At 29.1% G+C, this 26,142-nt stretch overlaps 5 protein-coding genes across 6 annotated transcripts in view; 2 read left to right on the top strand and 3 right to left on the bottom strand.

The window, feature by feature from the left end:
* Positions 1-6,790, top strand: part of LOC140664326 (uncharacterized) — a 116,968-nt gene extending 110,178 nt beyond the window's left edge. Inside the window, exon 3 of one of the 2 annotated variants that reach the window (XR_012046428.1) lies at positions 4,194-4,280. Coding sequence is in view for 1 of the 2 variants with exons in the window: in XM_072889378.1 (XP_072745479.1) it covers positions 6,620-6,721 (102 nt within the window). In the remaining variant the exon portion in view is untranslated. Of the gene's footprint in view, positions 1-4,193; positions 4,281-6,619 lie in introns of those variants that run through there. The other variant, XM_072889378.1, reaches the window with a different exon arrangement.
* Positions 6,791-6,854: 64 nt separating this feature from the next.
* On the top strand, positions 6,855-8,384 carry Mrpl46 (mitochondrial ribosomal protein L46). Its single transcript, XM_072889371.1, has 4 exons — positions 6,855-7,010; positions 7,188-7,592; positions 7,835-7,977; positions 8,091-8,384. The coding sequence occupies exons 1-4, from the start codon at positions 6,953-6,955 to the stop codon at positions 8,361-8,363; spliced, it is 879 nt and encodes a 292-aa protein (XP_072745472.1). The 5' UTR covers positions 6,855-6,952; the 3' UTR covers positions 8,364-8,384.
* A 104-nt stretch (positions 8,385-8,488) lies between these two features.
* LOC140664323 (18S rRNA (guanine-N(7))-methyltransferase) lies at positions 8,489-11,508 on the bottom strand. Its single transcript, XM_072889372.1, has 5 exons — positions 10,113-11,508; positions 9,921-9,958; positions 9,661-9,839; positions 9,033-9,459; positions 8,489-8,878 (listed from the first exon to the last, which is right to left on the bottom strand). Exons 1-5 carry the CDS (start codon positions 10,149-10,151, stop codon positions 8,734-8,736), a joined length of 828 nt encoding a protein of 275 aa, XP_072745473.1. The 5' UTR covers positions 10,152-11,508; the 3' UTR covers positions 8,489-8,733.
* Positions 11,509-11,648: 140 nt separating this feature from the next.
* On the bottom strand, positions 11,649-18,059 carry Eif4a (eukaryotic translation initiation factor 4A). The gene is made up of 8 exons (XM_072889370.1): positions 17,909-18,059; positions 16,513-16,630; positions 15,103-15,250; positions 14,883-14,992; positions 14,493-14,768; positions 13,452-13,903; positions 12,797-12,989; positions 11,649-11,717 (listed from the first exon to the last, which is right to left on the bottom strand). The coding sequence occupies exons 1-7, from the start codon at positions 17,929-17,931 to the stop codon at positions 12,845-12,847; spliced, it is 1,272 nt and encodes a 423-aa protein (XP_072745471.1). The 5' UTR covers positions 17,932-18,059; the 3' UTR covers positions 11,649-11,717; positions 12,797-12,844.
* Positions 18,060-18,566: 507 nt separating this feature from the next.
* On the bottom strand, positions 18,567-25,593 carry LOC140664327 (uncharacterized). Its single transcript, XM_072889380.1, has 9 exons — positions 25,356-25,593; positions 25,082-25,191; positions 24,649-24,967; positions 24,209-24,369; positions 23,911-24,029; positions 23,758-23,831; positions 21,724-21,796; positions 21,253-21,434; positions 18,567-20,111 (listed from the first exon to the last, which is right to left on the bottom strand). Exons 1-9 carry the CDS (start codon positions 25,556-25,558, stop codon positions 18,896-18,898), a joined length of 2,457 nt encoding a protein of 818 aa, XP_072745481.1. The 5' UTR covers positions 25,559-25,593; the 3' UTR covers positions 18,567-18,895.
* Between the last annotated feature and the right edge of the window lie 549 nt (positions 25,594-26,142).

Raw genomic sequence — 26,142 nt, 5'->3', positions numbered from 1 at the left:
CGAGCGGTTTATTATTGGTCGCGAGTGCGCCCTACTCTATGCTTCTCTCCCCTTCGCTCCTTCCTTTCTTCCGTTCTTCCAGCCACCCCCGTGCCGTGTTCTGTGCCTCAACGCATACGTTTCTCGGTTGGTGAGGTGGGGCACGGAGCAGAGCCCCCTATTCAACCCCTCTGCCGCCAACTGCCGCTTCCCCTTCTAGTCCCAACTGCTCTGCCGCCATCTCCCCGCCCGTCCCGACCACCCTCCACCCCCGCCCGAATTATGAGGATCAATACACGAGGAAGCTTGCAAGGGCAGCGCCGACGCTACTCGTTTGTCGACCTTCTTCGAGCGTGGACCTTCTTCGACTCGCTGGACATCCATACGCATCGCGATCGTCGACCACCTCGCGCGCACCATCAGTCATCGTTTCATTCTAAAATTGTGCCCCTTTTTACGCACGCATGCATCAATAATAATCTTTTTTTAGCACACAATATTACAAATATGTTCTAATTTTTTGTAACATCTTTTCCTTTTTAATTATGATTTATAAAATATTATCAAAAATTATAAAGTAAATTTATTAAATAATATGTAAAAGATTTAAAAGATTTCCTTGTACAAAAAGTACATTTTTTTCTCTTTAATTATGATTTATAAAATAATATAAAAAATTATAAAATAAATTTATTAAATAAGATGTAAAAAATTTCCTTATATAAAAGAATCTCTTAAATCACTTTTATTTTCAACCACCTTTCGTCAAACATTCGTACGAATAACGGCATTGTCTTTACAAACTTCCTCATACACAACCGACAATCTTTTATTCCGGTATCCTATCTTTTCTACACGCATCTTTTATACAGAATACTTGTATGCGAATTTCATTTAACGTATAAGACTAAAATCATATACTAATTTTCATTTTTCTTATTATGTTTTTTTCTTTTATGGTGTGTGTAGCTATATTGCGAAAAAAAAATTTCTTAAATAATTAAATTCATTAAATAAAGAGAGAGAGAGAGAGAGAGAGAGAGAGAGAGAGAGAGAGAGAGAAGGAAAGAGATAAAAAGTGATTAATATTTCTTTGACGACGAAGCATATGTACTTATCTAAACTTTATTATTTACATATTGCAAGAGTAAATATCAAATTAATGCTTTATATTTCTTTTTTAATTTTGAATCTATACAAATAGATTCACACACAACACTTCTATACATACAAATCTCGATACAACTCTTGAATTATATGGCACAGCAATGCTACTTTTAAACGAAAGTGATAATGATGATCAATTGTTCACAAGTATCTGATACCTGATATTTTGACGTATAAATTATTTTAATTGGTTTCGCAATTAAATCAGTGCAAGCAATACAAACGCATGTAAGCACATATAATTTTTCAGACATTTATATTAAATATACAAAAATTATTTTATAATTTTAAAAAAATTTTTGAAAATATTGTAAGTTTTTAAATAAATGCATATGAGCTTAATCATACCTAAAAATGCAATTAATTTTTGCTTTTATTTAATTATCAATATTTATTTTGGAAAAAGCACTAAAGCATTAAAAATTTAAATATATAAATGTTAATATGTTTGTGTATGTGTATATTTAATATTTATCGTATATACAATATCAATATCTACCATTATATTACTTCTACATAATTATTTTTCCATCAAATACTTCTTGCTCAATTTAAGATCTATTTTAGAATTGAAGAGAAGATTCAAAATAAAAGATTAATTAAACTTCTCAAAAAAGAAAATATAGATAATTACATAATATTATATATATATTAATTTATTTTCTTCAATTAAATTGAAATGAATTTGACCAGAATATTTTAAAAGTTATATTAAAATATATAAATATATAAATATTGTAAAATTAATATTATTTAAAAATAATATTTATATATACTTTTCTTTTTTTATAATTGAATTCTAATTTTAGTTGGCTTCCTTTCTCTCACTCTCTCTCTCTCTCTTTATTATTAAATATCAAAAAACTGCTAAAAATTTGAAAGCACTATTAATGATAATATCTTTCCTGCACTTTTAAATTTTAATATAAATTATATCATGAAAAATACACCATTTAAATTTCTTCTCCTTCTCCGCTTTAATGGTGTTTATCATGTAAAATGCCTACGAAAATTTCTAAGTACAACAACAGTAAAAGAGAATCAGATACACAAATTCTACACGAAGCACCCGCATGGTCTCATATGTGCATGGCTAGCATTATATCGCAGAACAATCGATACATACCGTCAGCACACGACAGAGCTCGAATTCCCGGCCCCTGTTGGCCGAACTAAGCCAACCGACCCCGCACTACCGCCATTCAACGACACCACAACCTGCCTAGTTCTCCAACATCCGCGTGTCACTTTGCATATCTTATAAGGCAATAATCATAATCTCAAAACCTTTTGAACCACCTGATATACATTTCATAGAATTTTTGAAAATATAATTTTATTTCTAATGATCGCTCTATATCAAGGTTTGTTTCTATATACATATATGTATACGTAATTTTATATGTTGATGAAAATTATGATAAGATTGTATTAGTGATGATAATTGTTTAAACGACTGTAATAATAATTATTATAAAAATCTTTCTCTTCTCTCTCTTCCTCTATTTTTTTTCAAACTTTCTCTTTCTTTTTTCTCTCCTTTTCTCAATACATATATATTTCTTTATATATATTTTTTTGTCGAACTTTTAAGACTAAAATTGTGTACAAATGATTTTGTATTACATCATATTATTTAACATTCTTTCTTAACATTCTCAACTTTAACATTTGTTGCTTTTATTAAACGTAACGTGTATGCTAGTGGATATAAAACACAATTATCTGAAGTATCTTTTCGATTACGGGCGTTTTATTCGTTACGATATACTTCGTACAGTATATTCTCAGTCAAATGCGACGATCGCATCGTAACTCGGGGATGTCGCGAAGAAAGCGTCGTTCCATAGGTAGCGTTTGAAAAGTGCGGTGGTCCGTCAGTCGGACGAACGGGCGTAAATGTTCACTCGGTGATAGTAAAGAGTAGAGTGGAGGAAACGGGTAGGAACCGTCCGCGGGAAAAAGGAGAAAAGGGAGTGAATTTTTTATCGGTAAAAACTCCATTAGAGAGAGAGAAGCGACGGTGTTTGTTATTGGTCATCCTCGGGGCGAAGATGGAAGGGTAGCTAGATAGGTAGGGTAGACGGTCTTGTCCGGCGCAGAGATATCCATCGATCTGAAGGACGGTAGATCCGCCACCGTCCTCGATTCTTCCCCCTTCTTACATTCTATATCCTAGGGAGGATTCTCCTCCCTTTGGACACCGTCTACTCCTATGAGAGTGAAATGAAGAGAAAAAAAGAGTGAGAGGAAGAGAGAGAGAGAGAGAGAGAGAGAAAGAGATTGAGGCGTTCGCGCCCCTTTCTACTACGGGAACTCTACGTACGTACGCAGGCAAGCATCTACAATGTTCCTTTGGCGCGGGTGGTATCAAAGAAATCAATTACCCAGCAACACACACGCGAGTCCTGCATCCGATCTCCACACGGTCCACCCAACCCTAGCCCCGTTCTCCACTCTTCCCCACTACAGAGGCAGTACCGAGCACTCACGCCCTCTCCAGGCGTCCATCTTTTCTGGAGTGCCACCCCCCCTTGTGCGTCTCACATATTTATTTTATACTGCCCGCGCCTTGTACGACCGTTCCAGAGCCCCGGGATGGAATTCTTTATCAAGTCGCTCTCCCAGCGTGGTACTTCCGTCTATTGCTTCGGCCGAACGCGTTCTCGATTAAATCGAAGCGATATCGAACGTCATTTTCACGAAATTTATGTTTTAGTTTTGATTTCATGATCCATTTTATGATTTAAGCATTATAATTCACCCGATTCGAAATATCTATCATGGATATCATAAAAAAATTGTACACCATTTTTTGGAAGAAATCAAATACACAAAATATATACTTTTTTATTTTGTTCGATTTAATTGCAAGTCTAAATGTTTCACGATATATCATTTTATGAAATCAAAAATTGATAGAACGCGTTTATTAAATTGCATACTTGCAGAAAAATCTTTCAGAGAGAGAGAGAGAGAGAGAGAGAGAGAGAGAGAGAGAGAGAGAGTACGTGGTATTAATCTAAACTAAAAATGGTCCTTTGTAGTAAAGCGTCGCCTCCGAGAGACAGGCTTGAAATCAAATGGATTGCGAATGACCGGAGAACAGTGAGATGTAAGAGCGAACGAGAGGAGACAATGATAGTAACAGTGTAAGAGGAAAGGATGAGAGAAAGAGATAAAGAAAGAATGAAAGAAAGAACAAGAGGGAAGATGGCAGCAGACACTCAAAAAGAGAAAGAAGAGAGCATTGGAGAAAAAGAAAGCCTCAATGTGGCGTGGGAGGATGGAGGACGGCCATCGGAATAGCCTCAACTGGACAGCACGTGGACGACTGGACTACCTACTTTTATATCGTTCGGGAAATAATGGGATTCCCATCATGAAGTGGATTTCCCTTGGGAGCCAGTGGACATCGATGCACCCGTCAAGAGATCCAACGCCATCCGACGCCCGTATCCTCTATCGGTTTCCTACACCCCCAACGTTCATCATTCGTGCCCTCCCGTACTCATTCACCTGTTCAGAGTTCGCGTCGCCCCGCGTTACACTTCGCTGCATTAGAAAAATGATCGGAGCCAAGTTCGAAGAACCGCGTTGTTATCTTAATTAATTTAATCAGTCAGATTTTTTTTCGTATAATGAATCCTTTCTCATACTTCTGATTCATATATAGCATCGCTAAAATTCGAATAAATTGCGTAAAAATTAGAAATTATTATTTTTTTATTATATTTAGCCTCTAATTTACTTATCGATAATCAGACCATAATATATGATAGCTTCTAAAATTATAAGCAATACCGAGATATTTAAATAACAATACATAAATTCCATAGGTTATTCCATTATATAAAATAATTTAAAATTTAATTATTTTTTTCAAGTTTTAACGATAACATATATATTTTTCTAATCACCTTTGTGGAAAATCTTAATTATACGATAAAACAAAATTATTTTAATATTGTTATTATCATAATAAATAAATAATTATTACCACCACATAATAATCTTACAGTAATGTTGCAACTAGGTTGAATATAAAAAATTGACTATTTTATAAAATATACAATTAAGAAATTATAATTTTCTAAAATATATCTAAGAGATATCTCCGACATTTTTCATATGAATATGAATTATTATACTCATTATTTGTATTAAATAATAGCTCTTAGTATTTTAATTATTTTACTTTATTAATTACTTAATGTAAATTTGTGTAATTTGTGATAACCTTTGTGTGCCTAGTGTGCGGATTATGGTGCAGTCTCATTAAATTTGTTATATGATTTATAAAAGTTTATAATTAAAATCGCACAGAATCTCGTTATTATAGACACTAGTGCCATCTTACCATGATACTGCATCATAAAAAAGATAATAGCACACAGTATGATCGATAATAACACTTTAGGAAACTACATGACCGACATGGTCGATCATTAACAATAATAAATATATATATATATATATATATATATATATATATATATATATATATATATATATATATATAATAATATATGCATAAATCATCAAGTTTAAAGTTTCAATTAATTTTTCTTTATTTTATCATCACTCTATTTTTTTATAATTATTTTAATCGATAAATACGTAATTATATATATTTCTTTCGTATTATCATCTATGTTACAGTTTTATATACTTATATTGTAATATACATATATAAACAAAATATTTGTCAGTAAATAAATAATTTTTTTCTCAAAAACCGAGGAACTCGAACTTTTTGAATACAAAATTATTAAAAGAAAGAATTTATTTAATAATTCTAGCGTTTATATAAAATCTTTAAATTGAAATATATATATTTATATAATTATACATTTTCATTAAAGTATTTTACGAGTTAAATTTTATAACCGCGATTCATGACTTTAATAAATTTAATGTTATCATTCGGAATTTTTTGTAAGTATTTTGACGCGTTAAATTTCTATAAATATATATGTATATAATTGAATATGTATATAGGCATATTGAATATACATACCTGGCAATGATTGTTGTACTTTTAATGCGAACGGCAGGTCAAGATGGTCAATATGCGAAGAGGATATCGATCGATTTCGGCTGTATGTAAAAATGGTTTACCGCGAATCATAATAACAATTGTACGTGTAATACTTGACACACACGCACTACGCCGAATACGCGTTCACTTTACGTCACTCGCCATGATGATTTCCCGCGCGCGAGATTCACGTCACACTCGCGAGAAAAGCTGCGCGATTTCAACGTTATACAGAAACGGATCATTAGAATATATAATGATATTGACGTATACGAATGATTACGCACGATATTTAATTTGATATATAATAACGAATGTGAATTTACTTTAGGAAATACTCGCGATGATTTTTTACGCGGGAGAATCACATGTTTTAGGCGGTAACACTCACGAGAAAAACGAGCAGGTTCAATGTATGTAACTGTGTTACAGAAACGGATCAGTGGAATCATGATATTGACGTATAGGAACGATTGTACGCGATGTTGGATACATTATGACAAACGCGCTTACTTTGTGACACACTCGCGGTAATTTTTTTCACAAGACTGACACTTTTAGACAATAATATTGGGGAAAAAAGCGGAGCGGAGTAAAAAGTGACGCGACGCGTACCGTGACTGACTGCGATTTGAAATCCAGATTGGAGAGCAATTGCGATTATCGAAACATCGATACAATCGAGATATCGATTGATGCTGCGGTGATTACTAAGGTTATGGTTATGGTGGGTGGTATGGTTATAGAGGTTATAATCAATCTGAAATGTTTTTTAAACAAGTGAGATTATCTACATCATATAATTCATGTCAGATTTTATCGGGTAGGTAAAAATAATTATTTATTTTTTTTTCTCCTTTAAATATTACAAAACTAATTTGGAAAAATAATGTCTAATTCCATACTTAGATATTGGACTTATTTAAACTATGATAATATACTTAATTATCTGTATGCATGTTTTTATCACACAGAGAAAAATCATAAATATATTGTACAGGTACATCGAGAAAAACTGTCACCCATGTATATCCCAAAGTAGTTCAATGTCAGGATACTCGACCATTTGGTAGTACCGCAACTACAAGTACCACAACTACAGCAAGTACAAAACAATGGGACTTGTACAGTGCCGTTTGTTTAGAACGCCATCCAGTTCTAATACAACCAATGCAAGATATAGAACTAAAGTTTCATAACATACTAAAAAAGATTGAATATGAAGAGAGTTTAAAATGTGATCATGAACTAAGAATAGAAAAAGAGGAAAAACAGAAAAAATCAAGAAGCGCAAGCAATGTAGAAAATGAAAATAAAAATAATATTTCAATCCAAACTGCACAGGACTATGAAGATAGTTGTCAAGAAGAATTAAACAATTTTAAATTTGCACCAAAAATTACAAGTATGTACTAATGTTTTCTTAATAATGAAGCTAAAATTTATATATATATCATAAAAAATATTTTTTTACATATTAAAATATATAATATATTTTTTACATATTAAAATATATAATATATTAGAGAGAAAAAGAAAAAAATATGCTTATCTATGAAAGTATTATTAAGAAATTTTACACGTATTATATAATTTATAAATCATTGTTTTTATTATAACAAATAATTTATTTATATCCATTTTTAGAATTTGATGAACAAAATATAACATCATCTTTGAAACGGAAATTGGATAAAAATTTACTTTTATTAATACAACAAAAAATAGGTAATACATATTATTGGATACCTCCCCAAGGTATTCGAAAGGAGGGAGAAACCATGAGACAAGTATGTCAATAATTTTACTCTAATTTTACATGCATGTATGTGCATACACACATAACACAAATATATATAATTGCCAAAAACTAAATACAATTTGATATCTTATTCCTTTGCAGACTGCAGAAAGAGTATTACAAGATACATGCGGTATAGAAATAAAAGCAAAGTTTTATGGCAACGCACCTATTGGATTTTATAAATATAAATATCCTAAAAAACTTCAGGAACAAGGAGTTTATGGTGCTAAAATATTTTATTTTTTGGCAAAATATTTAGATGGAAATGTTACTAGTAATATAAAGTATCAATGGTTAGATGATACCGAATTTAAAAAAGTCTTACCTAATGGAGTGCAAAAAAGTATCTCACAATTTATGTTATTCACTTAAATAATAATATAAAATATCAAAGTTAGTTCTTTTTAACTTTCCTTGTCACAATTGTCAAAATTATTGTAATATCAACAATATTACAAATAAGTCTTAGTATAATGCAAGAAACAGATTAATATTAATATTTTGCTTCATGTATATAGTACTTATGCAATTGCAATTATTAAATTAACGTTTTAAATGTTTTCTAACAAAAAATACAAAATGTGCCTGTTCATTAAAAAAAGATATGACACCCATATATTATTTTCAAATTAAATTTTGAGTGATTCAGAAAGATTAATTAAAGTTTTCACAAACTTTATTATTTGTAAATACAACTAAATAAAAATTATTTAAAGAATATTTTATGCGCTACAAGCATATTTCAAAATCGTCCGGATCTTTTTCGCCCTGTATATTTAGTATCATCTCTCACTTCTTTTCCTTGTCGTCGTCTTCTTTCTTTCTTTTCCACTATCCAGTCTCTACTTTTCTTCAATGACTTTCCTCTGGCTTTTTTAATATATTCTCTGTAATGCAAAATTGATAAAATTATTAAAATTTTATATATTGTTATATAAAATAGATAGAAAAAGACATACAATTTAAAATGCACACACAATTTAATTTGCAAAATACAAAAGATAATGAAAATAATAGGTAACAAAAATATAAAACTCGCACCTTTTCGAGTTAGCGACGGTTTGTCTATCTTCAGGCTCTGTACCTAGTGCTTTTGGGAGTGGACCAGCTCCCCCAGTCATTAAAACTAAAAACATTTTTTTCGCTTTTGTACTATTTGGAAAATCGACAACCACACCACCAAAAAAGCCTGCTTTTGTAGCTTGTGCAGTAATCAATTCAACTTGTTCACTATTCTCTGGATAAAACTGTAATACTGCCCTGGCACTTCTTGACAGGCATGCGAATAATGAAGAAAAGAAACGATATAAACGCTTTGTAGGATTGTGTGAAGTTTTGTTTGCATAGCACAACCACTGTAACGCAGAAATACTGACAGCACCATCAAATGCACCAGCCTTAAATGGCAATCCTTGACCCATATCTCCTAGGATTAAATCACCATTTGTTTCTCTATCCTTTGCTACCTCTGAAAAATAACATTTTAACCATATACTTAATGTTACACATAAAAATAATTAATGGAAACAATATATTAAGAAAATAAAATAGAAAGAAAATAGTAAAAGTAACAAAATAAAAAATAATAGTATGGAAAATACTATGATAAAAATAATACTATAATAAAATTTAAAGGATGACTATATTGTGTAATAATTAAAATAATTACCAAGCATGGATGAAGAAATATCAACACCTATCCATAAGTGTCCCTGATCTTCCAATACGCTACCACTAAGACCTGAGCCACAACCAATATCCAAAAGAAAACAGCTCTGATCCTCGGGTAAAAGAAGAAGTTCTATAGCACGTTCACACATTTGTATTTGGATATCTATCATACGGGAGCTGCAAATGTACAGATTTTATTTGTGCAAATAAATGCACAGTAGATATAGGTAATAAAACAAATTTTGTGTAAGGACATACCTTTGCGTATATTTTTTTGCTTCTGTTTCATCGTAATACTGTCACATACGAAAGAAAAATATTAGAAAGCCTCTTCATTAATATAATTATTCTTAGTGATTATAATCAAAGAGAATATACAATAACTAAATAAATTATAATTAATTTATATATAAAACATAATTTATAAATTAATAAATGTTTGCAACTTACCACCTCAGGTGGTGCCATACGTTCTGGACGCTTAGACATGGTGTCTAATATTTTATTTATTCCCTATAATACAAATTTATATAGTAAAATGTATTTTAATAAACACACGTGTTACAGATCTAACTTGAATAAAAACAATGACAGTTTAACAAAACCTAACTTAATCTTACCAACCAATCACGTACAGAGTTTATATTAGACATGTGATTGGTCGGTTCTTCAATATCGATTTGCAAAGTCGATATATTACAAATTATATCTACGAGTTCCATATATGAATTGGAATACATAAATTGATCGGAATTTATATATCACAACGATTCATGCGTGACTAAAAAAGAAAGGCTTTAAGAAAATAAAAAAGGTGCGTTTTTTATATTCTTCACATATACGTCAGGTGCGTAAAATTCTTGAAACATAAAGAAAAGTGTCATTACTTTATTCTACTTTGTGTGTACAATTGTTATTACTAATTCAAAAATCATATCAGATACTTACTGTATATATAAATAATTTAAATATATTAAAGTTTTTGTGCGCATCCATTACACCATATTACTATAAAATATTTATATAAATTTAATTCCTTGTGTTATATATGAAGTATTATATTACGAAAAATATAAATGTTTCTATCAAAATCTGCATTCGCGCACTTCACCTCATTATTTTCTTCTTAAGACTAACTTATACAGTCTCTCTTTCCTTACTTGGCATTAATAATTAATAAACAAACGATGACAGAACTTCCATGTCTTTTTGTAGTTCTAAGTATAACATAGTTTTGTGCGCACAAGCAAATACTTGCTCAAGCGATAGAGTTCATTTGATGATATTAATATATAATACAAATATAATTAAAGGACATATACTTTATTGTGTATCAGTTTATAGGTTCATTTCAGCCATAAATATTATTTATATGATATACAAATACACAATAGACACACGATAGTCTATTCTTTCCAAGTCCATTTATATAATATTTACAAAATTTTTTAATAACTAGTTTTCGGAAATTCGAGAAGATTTTGCAGTGACAAAAGCTGCGTCTTAAAGCAATTACATGATGCAGTGAGCAGATAAAGTTAATGTTAATGCAATTAGAAATTGATAGCTACAAGATGCGTTCCAAGACTGCTTATACTTGATTTGCTCAAATTTTCGAAAACTATTACTAACACTTTTTTTGTAAATTTACGTTTAATGACGACGGTAGAATATGATATCGCAATATTTTTAATCAGTTTTTGTAAAGACACGGTACAAAAGTTCTCACAATGTAACATTTAATCAATTTAATATCTGGCATTGATAAGTGCTTGGAAGTTTACACAATAACGAGTGTTTACAAAGAATTTTATTGACAAATGTAAAAAAAAAAAAAAAAAAAAAAAGATCTTTTATGTAAAAGTTGATCATTCTCTATCATCAACAAGAATAATGTAAAAGTATAAAAAAGAAAAAATATTGCTAGAGCCTATAAAAAGCTCTACGAAAGGAGTTTAGAGAGGTAATCGATTTACAAAACTTCGATTTTAAATCAGGAAATCTGGTCTTTATTTCCAAAAATATGTCGCCCTCATCTGGACTGTCCAAAACTGCCTGCAAATACAAATAAAAGAAAACTGTGAGAACTTTTTCAGCACATAAACTGCAAAACTTATTCCCAACACAGAGTCCTTTTCGGAATTTGGAAATCTCACTTGTACACAGTTTGTTCAGGATTTTCATTGTAAAATTGAATAAAATTTGATAAAATAAAGATCGTAATAACAAAGATTACACTCTCTTAAAAGATCAAACACTTTATTTAATATGAATAAGGTGTGTATTTGTGTGTATGCCTGGGATTTTAGATATACAAAAATTCATATCGCCTAAACTTGAATATATGTCTTCTTCGACAACGCTTGTGATTAAAATATCCCCTCCAATACCCAACTAAACCTTTGCTTAGACAAACAAGTTGTAGTCGCGGTGATAGAAGTATCGAATATGGACCATTAAACACAACAGACTTAATCATCCAGTTAGAAATATCTTGGAGAAAAATAGGTGAGATAAGAAGTCTTAAAAAATAAGATTTCAAGATTTCTACAATGACCATTGAACTTATGACGGAATAAAAATACAAACGCATGCTGGATAATGTAAAACCTGTTGCAATAATAGCGATAAGATATAATCGAACTGCACAGTGCTGCATTTTTTGCACTTTCATTCTATTTTCCACTCTGTGGTGCGATATTTCAATCATGATAATATAGTATCACTATATTATAGTTAGAAATTAAAATAAAAAATAATCCTGATAGCAATCAGTACCAATATACCAATGATAGTAATATAATAGGTAATATAATATTTATAGTAGTATTACTATAGCGGTAACGATAGAGATAATAATAATAATAGTAGTAATAATAGCAGTAGCAGCGATATCGATAGCAACAGTAGTGCTAATTACACTAATAGTAATAATAATAGTCGTACTACTAACTCCTGCAGCGCGCAACAGATAACTATTTCCGTAATCTACTATTATAATTCAAAATGATTATGAAAACGTTGGAATATTTTGGTTTAGATCGCGTTTACATAAGCGATATAGTTCACCACCGCACTCAATATATACTCACACACCATGAGAGATCGATCAGCTGAGAGCTTCTGTCACTTACTTTTTATTATTATTTTTTATTATAATGGATTATAGCCAATAGTCGGACTTAGATCAAATCAGCGACATTCATTGGCATTTCATCAATATGCGTATTGTAGAATTGCTCGATATCTTTCAAGGTTCGTTTATCTTCCTCTGTCACGAAATTAATGGCCACGCCTTTACGACCAAAACGACCGCCACGACCAATTCTGTGTAAAGAAAAATATATTAATATATTAAATATTTATAAATTTATATATATATATATATATATATTAAAGAAAATATACATACATATATACATATATATATGAAAGAAATATTGAATAAAATTATATCTTTTTATACATTCATAAGATTATTGTTCTCTTAATAACTCTTAAAAATGTTTCTACTACCTGAGGAAATAAAATGTTAAGATATTTGATTTTTTCAAAATCATAGCTGATTGATGATTAATGAAAAATTCTTTTAAATAAAAAAAAATTGTAGATATAAAATTTATATTTCCTTTACATATCTATATATATTTTATAAATTCTTAGTGTCTTTTTTATAATTAGAAATTTTTTGCCCATAAATAATAAATTGTATTTATATTATTTATAATGTGTATTTATATTACAATAATTTTAAAATTATAATTAAAACTTAATTATTATTAAACTTACCTATGAATATAATTTTCTCGATTGGAAGGTAAATCATAATTAATGACGAGTGAGACTTGCTGTACATCAATACCACGTGCCAGAAGATCAGTAGTAATCAAAACTCTGGATGATCCAGTTCGGAATTGCCTCATAATAAGATCACGCTCCTTCTGTTCCATATCTCCGTGCATAGCCGAAACCGTAAAGTCGCGTTTATGCATGCTCTCCGTTAACCAATCTACTTTACGCCGTGTATTGCAGAAAATAACAGCCTGGGTGATGCTTAGTGTGTCATATAAATCGCAAAGAGTCTCCAATTTCCAATCTTCACGTTCAACGTAAACGAAAAATTGTTTGATACCCTCTAATGTCAGTTCCTCTTTTTTAACCAAAATACGAATGGGATTTCGCATAAAGCATTTGGATACATCCAACACGTCAGATGGCATTGTTGCAGATAATAATATAACCTGGAAAAGATAATTTCAATTGCATTAGAAATAGAAAAACTAAACTTTTTCGCAAGAAACCATATATGGTTACAGTGTGATGATCAATATTTTATATGTTTAATGAAAAAAAATAAATAAACTGCATTTATTGAGATGTTATATATAAATAACTATATGTGCAATATAATGGCATCATGCTGTAAAAGATAAATTGAAAATTTTTTGCTGCTATCACAGAGATATTAAGAGTGACTAATTGATTTTTAGGACATTATGATTATTATTAGGAGTGCTATGCCATAATAATTGTTTGCATTTAGGCCTATTATTTTCATACAAAAAAACACATTTGATGGTAAACAGCGTATGTCAAATCTATAGTGTACATTTGTCAAAAAATGACACTATTACGACGCACCTGTATTTTATAATATATTTGTTAACTTGATTATTATAAGGTATACCGCAACTTTTTCGTCTTGTATGATTTGTGGATTTGTCCAAAAAAGATATTTTCTAATAATTAAAATAAAATTATCTATTAGACGGCAATTGTAATAAAAAATTTACAATGCTCTTTTAAAAAAAGTATTTGATATATATCTACCTGCACTTCATTAGGTAATAATTTGAATACATCGTGAATTTGATCCTTGAATCCTCGAGAAAGCATTTCATCCGCTTCATCCAGCACGAACAGTTTGATGCTATTTGCCCGAAGCGCTCGTCGACTGATCATATCGTAAACTCTACCGGGCGTACCGACGACCACATGAACACCCTGATCCAATTTTCGCATATCCTCACGTACATTGGTACCACCAATGCACGCATGACACTCAGCATGCATAAAATCTCCTAGAGCGATAACAACCTTCTGGATCTGTAAAACAGAGATAGCAAAACATTATATTAACATTTTCTTGGAATAAAAAGTAACTTTTTTTTTGTCAAAGCAATTGTCTCCTTATTTAATAAGAGAAAAAAAGACACTTACTTGTTGAGCTAACTCACGGGTCGGTGCAAGGATCAAGGCCTGGCATTCTTTAATACTAGTGTCAATTTGTTGAAGTATTGATATCGAAAAAGTTGCAGTTTTCCCAGTACCTGCAGATATATAACATTCATTAATATATAATTATGTAAGTAAAATTTACATGTAATCTTTATTCTTTTTTATTATTAATTACATTTGATTTTGCACTAAAATTCCTTACCAGACTGAGCCTGAGCAATAACATCGAGCCCCCTTATACATGGAAGGATGGCACGTTGCTGGATTGCAGATGGTTTCTCAAAGCCATAAGCATAAATACCACGTAATAGCTCTTCCTTTAAATTCATTTCATCAAAATTTTCCACAACCTGTTTAAATTAAAATAAATCAGTATAATTGACAAATTATAATATTTCTAATATATTATACATAATATTGATAATAATGCAATAATTGTACAAAATAAGTTCATAAAATATAATTATTGTATAATTGCTAAAAAATTTTTTTCGTTCTATAAGAGAATTCGTGTAAACTATACAAAAATAAAGATGTAAAAAAAAAATTTTATAAAATATACATAAAAAATTACTAAATTATAATTCTTGGAAATCTAAAAATTGCACTAATATAATTAATTTAATAGGAAAACCAATGTAACATAATTATTTTAAGAAGTTTCTTTAATAAGATTTAATTGCTTTTAGCGTAGTATAATTCATATGTAATAAATTTGTTAAAATTTTCTAAGAGCTTTTTTATTAAAAAAAAAAGTCCAAAATATTCTTAAAATGCATTGAATCATATAAAAATATAAATAATTGCTATCAATATTTCAATATCCAATTATCTTGAGTATCCAATTATCTTGAGTATTATTAAAATTTATTTTAAAATAATTAGATATCCAGAAAGTGTTTTTACCCTGGAAATCTATTTTAAAAATAAAATAAAACAGTATATATTTACAAATAAACAAGTACTATATATTTAAATAGAATTAATTAATAAGGTACAATGTTATCAATGTATTCAAAGCAATTTTCTTATTTATATAAATAAATTAATAAATACTTAAATTTTCATAAATATTGAATATTTAACTAATGATTTCTTATTCTTACTAATGATATGATCATACATATACATATAGCCACACGTTTACACACGCACGCACGCACTCACACACTCACATATATAAAATATATACACGTTTACACACGCACGCACGCACGCACTCACATATATAAAATATATGTGAGTGCGTGCGTGCGTGTAAACATGTGGCTATATGTATATGTATGATCATATCATTAATAAAAATAAGAAATCATTAGTTAAATATTCAATATTTATGAAAATTTAAGTATTTATTAATTTATTTATATAAATATATATATATATATATATATATATATATACATATATATAATGTATAATTTTGAATATCTTCAGATGTACAAACTATACAATTCATATCGATAATATTAATTTTAAAATTAATCAAGTTTAATAAAGTTTTAATAATCAAGTTTTAATGACAAATGATTATTGCTCTTTCAAGCATGTAAGTAGTACAATATTATTATTTAAAATATTGTAATTATAAAATAGTAAGCAATATACTTACAACATCCCAGTTGGACTCGATGATGCCATCAGGATCCATTCCTGGCGGTCCATCATAGGTGGGTTGCTCACTTTCACTAGGACCATTTTTCGAATCTCCTGGCCATTGATCATCATTTCTAAAACATATAAGATATTAATTAGAAATAGTAACAAATTAGAAACTACATTAGTTCTTTAATCTTAATGCAAGAAAATTTGCAAAGAGTGCTTGACACATCCATAAAATGTATATAAAATTTCAGTTATATACTTGATTGCGCAATATTATTTTATTAATATTATTCTTCTAAATATATTTTCTAAAATATATATAAAAAGAAATAAATAATCTCAAAAAAAAGAAAAAAATACTGTCGTGCAAAATAAAAAGATAAGTAGATGAGCATGTATCAAGTTATTTTCTTATCTCCATGTGACTGCAAATCAAAACTCGTGTAGTAAATTTTTCAAATATTTTAATAAAAATATCGGCAAACACACATATGTCGGCACTTTGCGTCAATGCAAAACTGATATCACGATTACGGCGATCGAGTGATGACAAATCACTTTAAATCCACGTGACCTTGAAAGCCGAACTTTTAAATCGATCTTGTAAAATATTCATCCATCGAAATTTCACGATGGCCATTTTTACATTTGTAAGCGACAGACGGATAGCCTGGGTATACGGTAAAGGATAAATTCGAATCTCGAGAAAAGGCACGATAATTAAATCCCGCGACGAATGCTTTGACAGTGACTCACGCGAAAGCGTGCTCGAGACGTACGAAGACGTGTTGCTCCGCGCGTGCAACGAGAACGCGCGTGAAGACGTTGGGTCGAACGCGATTGATTTTTCGGCGCGAAAATCGTGAATATTCCATTACGTAATTGCGGATGTAAAATGAAAAAAAAACGTGTTCAAATGGCAACTTCGTTAGGCGAGAGAGAGCCTCTTCACCCACGCTAACGGCATCGAGAGACGACACGGCGTCGACTCGTCGTTGCCGCCGCCGTCGTCGTCGTGTCGTCGTCGTCGTCGTCATCGTCATCGTCGTTGCCGTCAACGTGCACGCTTACTCCGAGATAGATTCGCGTGATCTTTGTAGACCGCGGGATCACGACGAGGAGGTTAAGCGGCGAGACGACGAAACGGCATGTGGGCTCCCCGTGGCTGCCTGTTAATCTTCGCGACGGGACAATGTGATAAAAACGAATGCACGCCATGTTGTCAGTCTCGTGTACCCCATGCACACCGTCCGATTGCGGCACACTATTTTTACATTAAACTCGCGAACCCGCGAATTTCGGGACGCGCGAAACCCCCGAGCGCACCGTCGTCGCGGGAATCGTCGAACGCGTGAAAACGGCGAGCCCAGTTCACGTTTACGCTAAAAAAACGCTCAACTTACCTTCGTTCCGCTGTATGCGACATGTTCAACTCACGAGAGTTCGACAGAAAGGAAGAATCTGAATGGCGTCACGAGATGTACTCTTGCTTCTGCCGCGGCGGGGCGCTGCGATAGGTGTACCGGAATTTTCACGATCTTTCCCGAGCGCACAGCGCACGTTGCCGATGATTTAAAAGACGACGCTGATTCTGATTCTGATTGCCTCCCGCTTCGTAAGCTCCTCGTTGACGATTTTTTCTCCTTGTAGCAAAAATTTTGAAAAGTATTTCCTTCCTCGACTAACTACCGCGCATGACGGAAGTGACGTACTACCAGTAGCGTCTGACGGCGCTAATGAAGGTGTTACCGCGGGAAATATAAAAAAATAGGTTGGGAACACTTTTAAATACATACGTTATTTCACACAAATTTTGATAAAATCGATTAGTGTACTAATCATATACAAGGTTATTAAATTAATTACAATTGCACATTTAAGTTAAAAAATATATTGTCTTTATTTCTCTCTCACGTTTCATATACACATGATATATATTAAGTATTTGTATAATATAAATATAAAAATATAAACAAATTATAATCTTATTCCATATTTTTATACTTATACAATTTATGGAAACATACAATAGTATAAAAATATTTATAATTTTAATTATACTTAGCACTTATCTAAGGGCACTTAGAATTCCGAATATTTTTATAATAAGTTGTAAGAAATTCAAAAAGTAGAATTACACTGAAATAAAGTTACAATTTAAAAATTAAAAAATATAATTTTATTACTATTTTTTCTCTTAAAAATAAGCTCTTACTTTCAAACAGTAATTTAAAACTATAGATGTAATTGACACTTTCACTGATTGTGAGAAAAATGTTATTCCATACAGATAAATCCATTTCTAAGAAAAAGACAGCCTTGGTACAATCTATGTATTTTTTTATATACATCTTGGGCAAGTACCTGTAGAATTAGAGACCCATCTATATTTATATAAAAGCACAACCAAGAATTAAAAACAATATTGCAATTGGAAAAAATAAATATGCATTCATCCGTGGCTGGCAAATAGAAATTAATATACTAATATCGTCCATTTCATTATGTTCTATACCATCCTTGGTTGGTATTTCAACGATTATTCTAGCCGATGACAGTGGACTTATAAAAAATGAGCATTCAGTTACATTTATACATGATTTGGTCACATTTTCATATTGAAAAGTTGGTTTATATATATCAAAAATCGCATAAATATCGTTGGACACAATATCGTTATCGCTATAAAAAATGTAATAATAGTAACCATCTTCTTCCACATGATGGTCTGCTTGTGCGTGTTTACCATTGAGTAAATAAGAAATATTAGTACATTGAGCTGAAGGTGCAAATTCGTGAGTAAATAATATCGCTCCTCCGTAACAATTTAATAGGCCAGTCTCAAAACTGGAAATAGATGAAGCTTCGTTAGAACTAGATGTAAAATTTTTATCAGCATTTCCACCATGCCTGATGCCTTGATCTAGTAAGGATGGTGGTTTTACAAGATCTCGACTTCTTCTAAATCTTTTGTCTATCTTATCTTTTAGTTTTTCCTGTCCAACCATATCTTTTTTATCAATTCCAATAGAATTGATAGAATTGATTCTATCAATTTTATTAGAATGCAATTCTTCTTTTAATTTTTGTATCTGCAATTTTCTAACTTGTTTTTGTCCATGTGTTCTCTCTTGATTAATTTTTTTATTCTTGTTCTTCTTTATCTTACGATGCTTAAGGTGTCTTAAATTTCGAGTAAAATTTAGACTTTTTTGTCGATCACCTATATGTTTCTTGATATATGATGCAGCAGTATCATATAACGCTTCTGCATTTTCCATCAAATTTTCATCAAACTTATGCGACCATGTATTATTATTATTTGTATTTACTGGAACTTTCTCATTTCTACTCACAGGATTTTCAAAGCTTACTTTTACAAGTGGTATATGTACATTGGTAGTGTTATACATATTAGGCTCAACCATCATCGATTCTTCAGACTCAATTTCTTGTGCATTTGATTCATATATTATTTTAACCTGTTTGTTTGCACCTGAAATGAAAATATCTTGTGGTTGCTCCTTATTGACATTGTGTTCCAACAAACCACAAGTATGTAAATTCTTTTCTCCTTTTACCACTAATATAGAGGCTCCTTGAAATCTAAATAAACATTTTGATTTATATACAGTATGTTTATGCAGATAAACAAAATTAGAAATCATATTTATAAATCGTACCTTTAATTTATATATTACAAATATGATAGTTTATAATATTAAGGAGAAAGACAATATGAGCCAATGCAGGATTTAAGAGGACAAATAAAGCTCAAGTTTTTTTTAATAAAAAAACGCATTTATTTAAATATTATATTGGGAAGTGCATTTGAGTAGTCTGTATTTTTATTTGTAAAGTTTGGAGCTGGTAAGAAATTTATTACATTCTATATATTTTTAAGTGTTTAGTATGTTATATAATTATAATATTCTTGTATTGTTGAAAAAGGTTCGAAGATGAACAAAAAAGTTCAAATTTATTACGCCCTTATACTTTGCACTAGCTCACATCGCTTTTCTCCTTAATATTATTTTATTTAAAAGCTTTATTTACATTAAGGAGTAATACCACCTGAAAGTTTCAAATTTTAAGACATTTTTGGGAATTTTTTCAAAGAGGAAAATAATACGTAAGGAAAATTTTTCTGTCGGCATTTATTATGAGAGCTTGAACTATTTTTCGTACGCGGTTTCAGATCGGTGTGCACGTTTACTCTGCAGTAGTTAAGGTAAGAACAAAAAACCAAAAAAATTAATTTTTTACATAACAAAAACTAGGGCGCTACGTAGCCGTTTTGAGAAATATGCATTTTTGTTAAAATAGTAAGCAAAAAAACTCTTTTTGCTTAAAAAAATTGAAATTCTTCATATATCGCAAATATCCTACGTAGCGGCCTAAATAATATTGAAATAAAGATTAAATTTTCAATTTGTCAATCAAGTCAATCTGATTTAAATTGGCGACGTTAGGCTGCACACCGTTTTAAAAAATGCTATTTCGAGAAAAACATGTTAAAAATGTTTTGTAACAATTTTTAGTATTAAAAACGAAAAAAAGGTTATATTTATCATTAATCAGCGATTCTTGCGCCATATAATAGTCCCTCCACATCAATAAAAAAAAATCAAATAGTGTTACTCCTTAAGAACTCTAAATTATATTATCTAAACTAATTATTCTTTATATTTAAAATAATTTATACTTAAAGTAATAGTTTATATTATTTTTTTCACTTTTTTTTTACCTTGAACACACAGAGAGTGCTACACTTGCACCATTCAGTAAATAAAATCCCCAATATTCTAATGTGTCATCTGGCAAACTCATGCTTTTCTTTAGCCTTAAATGTTTTCGTTTAGATGCTATTTCTGGTCGTTGAGCCATTTGGAAAGCATTAAAAGTGCTATTCATTTTTAAAGTGTGTGCCTATAAGAAAAAAATATTTTTTTAGTAATTAAGTACAATTATTTTGTCATTAGGTACAATTATCATTAAGTACAATGTTTGTTTTAATCATTAGATACAATTATTATTATTGTAGATTCAATTAAATGTTACCCATATAATCTTATTTAACGTTTGTATATTGATTCATGCATTATTCTTTTTTCACAATCATGAATATATTTAATTGAAACTTTTTAATATAGTTTATATTAAAGTTTGTAATAATGACAAATATAAAATTACATACATTTATTAAACATTTACTTACTGAACAAAATATGGTCGAAATTCCATCATTGATCTCCATAATATCAGATTCTGTTACAGCATATGCAATATCCGCATAGGAAATGTGCCGCAGATACAAAGGAATTACTATAAGTATGATTGGTAATATAGCTACCAATGTGCAGAAAACTAATACTCTTCTGATTCCATGCATTTTTGTCACCCCTACAAATGTTAAATAAATTTGGCAATATTGCTATTGTTATGTTAGTTGAAATAAGCAGAATAAAAATATAAGCAGAAATTATTATGTATAAAATAATATACATATTATATTTTACTAAAGCTGATATTGCAATGTGCTACAAATTATATATTCAATTAATTCAAATATACACAGATGCTAAATACTAACACTACTGAATATTATATTCAACAGTAGAAAGTAAAAAAGTATTTATATTCAATATATAAACTATCTATATACATATACAAATGTATTTATAATCTGTTTATAATTTACATAGCAAAAATTATCACATTAAATTGAGCATGTATAGAGAATAATTATAAAAATTCTAATTTATTAGAATAATATTATTATTATAATTATAATAATTTACAAGAAAAATTAATTTATATACTGTATGCTTCTCAAAGTAAACTTTGTAAATAAATAGAATTGTTCGTTTCAGAGAGATTATATCTTTTAATTTATGTTTTAAAAAAGCAGATAAACTCTTTTTTTACGTCTTTATATTAACAAGCATTAGTAATCGTAAAATATTTACAATCTTAGCATTTGCAATCTTAGATGAAACATATATCGCATATATACAATATTATATCGCGTATGGTATAGTATAATTACAATTAAAAAAATGTCGCTTTTTATTAATTTTTCTTTCCAAAAATAATATGTATATATTTCAATATTAGTTGTAAAATGTTAAATTTATAATACTTACTTTAGTTCAAATATTAATTAAGTGCCAATGAGATCTAACGGAAAAGAGGTTAAGCACTAACGAAGGTGAAAATGAAAATTAAAAATGAAAACTAAGTGAGCGCTATTGACAATTTGATAAGGATAATACATGATTAGGATTTGACCAATGTCGTGTCTGTCTCAATTTCATCATTAACCTTCTTGTATTTTCAAAGTATATATCACCCATTTTTCATAGATAATATGAATTTGATACTTGGTAGTTGGTAGTTGGTAATTGGTATATGATGATCATAATCATATAAATGGCCGTTTACAATAAGTGTGGAAGTCGTGGGCCGCATAAAATTAACCAATCACAGTTGACCTTAGAGAAGAATATCGAATATCATTGGTTAATTTCTTAACGGTTTACGACATGCAACATTTACTGTAGACGGCCCTTTATGTTTTCAAACGAATTTTAACATCCGTAGTTCCAAAGCTCGTATCAGACTACGCATTAAAAATTGAGATTAAAGATTGAAGATTGAAATTTGACCAATCAAGCAATTTCAATTCCTTTTATTCTGATTAGTCAAATTCTAATCTTGAATCTTCAATTCGTAGTGATACGGGCTTAAGATTGACAAATCACAGCTATTCCTGAAAAATGGAATGATTGTGATTGGCTATCTACTAGATTATTTATTTGGGTAACCTATTGTGATTCACTACTATTGCATTTGTCTAATTCGATTTTATTTTAATTTACAGATTATTTTTATATGTACATACATTAAAAAAATAATCTTAATTAAATCTAAAGCAGAAATTAAAAATGACAAAATTAAATTAATTATAATTAGTTAACACAAAAAAATGTGTCTTTTTAATATTATTTTTTTATTTTTTCCAAAAAATTAGATCTTTATTCATAAGACCCGTAATATTATTACGTATAACATATTTGAATAAAAAAAAAACAAAATAATTAAAATATTATCATATATATATTTACATAAATAATATGTATAATATATTTATATTATATATTTCATGTACAATTAAAATAGATCATATAATTATAATATATATCCTTGCATTTAAAAACTGATGCTACTTATTGCTTTATAATAATTGTCTTTAATAGCATTGTGAAGTTCAGATATATCAATTTGATTAAATGTAGTTTCTCCAAATAATGTGTCTTTATGAACCTAAAACATGAAATAAATGTTATTAATTTCAATCACTAACTAAATTGTACAAATCTAATTTACATAAATAAGTCCTTACTTTTAATATGTCACTTGCATTAAATTTTTCTTTAAATCTTGCATGATAATCATGTTTGAATGATGTATTCATTAGAGTAGCATGTAATTTTATTGTTTCATATTCTTTCTCCTTCAAACCTGGAAATAAAAATTATTTACTAATAAACAAAATATTATAAAACAGCTAATAATATGTCATAAAAATATGTTCAAAAATTTGACAAAAATTTGACAATAATTAAGAAATTATTATAATTATTATTTAATATTTACACAATATTGTTTGTGCTAGAGATTTAATTTTATATGTTATTTACCTATATCAACAAAGTAATCAGCAATTTTATCAACAAGTTCTTGTAATTTTTCATTGTGTGAAACTTGTGCAAATAAAACTTTAACCTCAGTAGGATCATCATTCATACATGCAACTCCCTGTAATTGTATATTTATTGATCCAGCTTCTTCAAGAAAAGGACTGAAATAAATTAATTACAATTAATTATATCCTTTTTAAAGATAATTATGTATTTCTATAATTTATTATATAAGAATGTATGTGTGTGTATGCATATGTATGTATGTATGTACGTGTATATATATATACATATATATATATATATATATATATATATATATATATATATATCATAAATATATTATTTATTAACTTATAATTAATTATATATATAACTCGAGTTTATGTGTTCAATATTAAATATAGTTATATATTTACGTGCGTCAATAGTTATCTTACTCTATAATTTTTTCTTTACAACTCAGGAGAGCATCAATCGCCTGTTTTTTTTCATTGTCATCAAGTAATTTCAGCATTCCTACAGTGAGATGCAACTTAGATGGATTTTGAAAAAGTGATTCATCAATATTGTATGTAGCTTTGTCATATTTCTTCAACACATCATCTTTGAAAGAATTATAATTGTCAATTATTTCCTTTTTATTCAGTGGAATAGACAAAAAATGTGTATAATGTATTTTTTTCCTCGAAGCCTCTATTAGTAAATCAATTCTGTGTCTTGCAGATATTATAGCTTTATGATCTGCTGCAGTAATAACTGTAGAAAAACATATATTTAAAAATTATTGTAATAGAAATATAAAACAATTAAAATATTAGTTATATTTTCATGTTGTATGATATACAAGAATGTAATGTAAATTATTTTTACCAATACTCCCATCTTTTCCTTTCCTTGGTACATCTATAGTTGTTTTTGTCTCATTTTCCAATTTTTTATGTGTTATACCTTTTGCACCAATTATATATGAGTAGTATATTCTAAAACGTTAAAAATATACTGTGAAATTATGCTATAAAATTATAATATGAATTATTATTTTACTCAATTGCAATTGCTATATTGTTTTAACTATTATAAATCTTGATTATTATTATATTTATGTCAAAATGACAGAAAAATATATATTTGTGGAAATTCTTACTTGGGTACATAGAAGGCATGTTTGAAGCGCCCATTATGAGGTACTATTTCTATACTAGATTCAGATTCCTCATCTGAACAAACTGACTCTTTGTCCTCCATATATGGGGCTGATGTATCAATATTTTTCCAGGCACTATTTTCATAAAATCTATAACAGTGTCCATTGACCCAAATTAATTCTGGTTCTAATACATCCATCATATAAGATGCAATATGTTTTATATATTTAAATATTCCTAAAATTTATATTAAATTATTAATGCATTTAGCTATTCATATAACTAAATTCTTAAAAGATTAAATTATAATATATAAAGTATAATAAATAAATAAATAAACAATATATAACTAAAAAAAGTATATATACAACTAATAAATATAAAACATACTAAAAAATTTAATTTTTTCTCTTTGTATAGGTTGTCTATTTTTAATTTAATTAATTTTTATCACTTATAAAAATATAAATTTTATGAAGTATTACTCAATATATATTATTATGTCTCTATTATTTATATAATATGTACAATATTAAATCTATAATTACAAGTATTATATTAATATTATATATATAGTACATAAATAATAGGCAAATATGGTATTATATAATACTATCATCATAAGAATAAAAAGTAATTATTACGCACTGATTTTAAAAAATATATTGATCAATACATCCTGTTCACCTTTTTAATGCATTTAACATTAGTGACTTTGACATAAGTGACATGAGTAAGGTTATTTGTTCGTTTTACTTGCACTTTCTACCCTTCCACTCATGTCAG

The sequence above is a fragment of the Anoplolepis gracilipes genome, chromosome 3 (genome assembly GCF_047496725.1).
Source record: "Anoplolepis gracilipes chromosome 3, ASM4749672v1, whole genome shotgun sequence".
Taxonomy (NCBI): domain Eukaryota; kingdom Metazoa; phylum Arthropoda; class Insecta; order Hymenoptera; family Formicidae; genus Anoplolepis; species Anoplolepis gracilipes.
This window is presented reverse-complemented; position numbering and strand designations above follow the sequence as displayed.

Excerpts from the sequence above, each read along its gene's own strand:
- LOC140664327 (XM_072889380.1), bottom strand. The coding sequence starts at position 25,558 with ATGATGGATGTATTAGAACCAGAATTAATTTGGGTCAATGGACACTGT. Across the intron at positions 25,192-25,355 it reads CATGCCTTCTATGTACCCAA|AATATACTACTCATATATAA; the intron begins GTAAGAATTTCC and ends TTAACGTTTTAG. Across the intron at positions 21,797-23,757 it reads GAACTTCACAATGCTATTAA|GGATATTGCATATGCTGTAA; the intron begins AGACAATTATTA and ends CATTTCCTATGC.
- Mrpl46 (XM_072889371.1), top strand. The coding sequence starts at position 6,953 with ATGTTTTTTAAACAAGTGAGATTATCTACATCATATAATTCATGTCAG. Across the intron at positions 7,011-7,187 it reads TTCATGTCAGATTTTATCGG|GTACATCGAGAAAAACTGTC; the intron begins GTAGGTAAAAAT and ends TATATTGTACAG. Across the intron at positions 7,978-8,090 it reads AGGGAGAAACCATGAGACAA|ACTGCAGAAAGAGTATTACA; the intron begins GTATGTCAATAA and ends ATTCCTTTGCAG.
- Eif4a (XM_072889370.1), bottom strand. The coding sequence starts at position 17,931 with ATGTCGCATACAGCGGAACGAAG. Across the intron at positions 14,993-15,102 it reads TATTGCTCAGGCTCAGTCTG|GTACTGGGAAAACTGCAACT; the intron begins GTAAGGAATTTT and ends ATATATCTGCAG. Across the intron at positions 14,769-14,882 it reads CCCGTGAGTTAGCTCAACAA|ATCCAGAAGGTTGTTATCGC; the intron begins GTAAGTGTCTTT and ends TCTGTTTTACAG.
- LOC140664323 (XM_072889372.1), bottom strand. The coding sequence starts at position 10,151 with ATGTCTAAGCGTCCAGAACGTATGGCACCACCTGAGGTG. Across the intron at positions 9,959-10,112 it reads GTATGGCACCACCTGAGGTG|TATTACGATGAAACAGAAGC; the intron begins GTAAGTTGCAAA and ends CGTATGTGACAG. Across the intron at positions 8,879-9,032 it reads ACCGTCGCTAACTCGAAAAG|AGAATATATTAAAAAAGCCA; the intron begins GTGCGAGTTTTA and ends TTTGCATTACAG.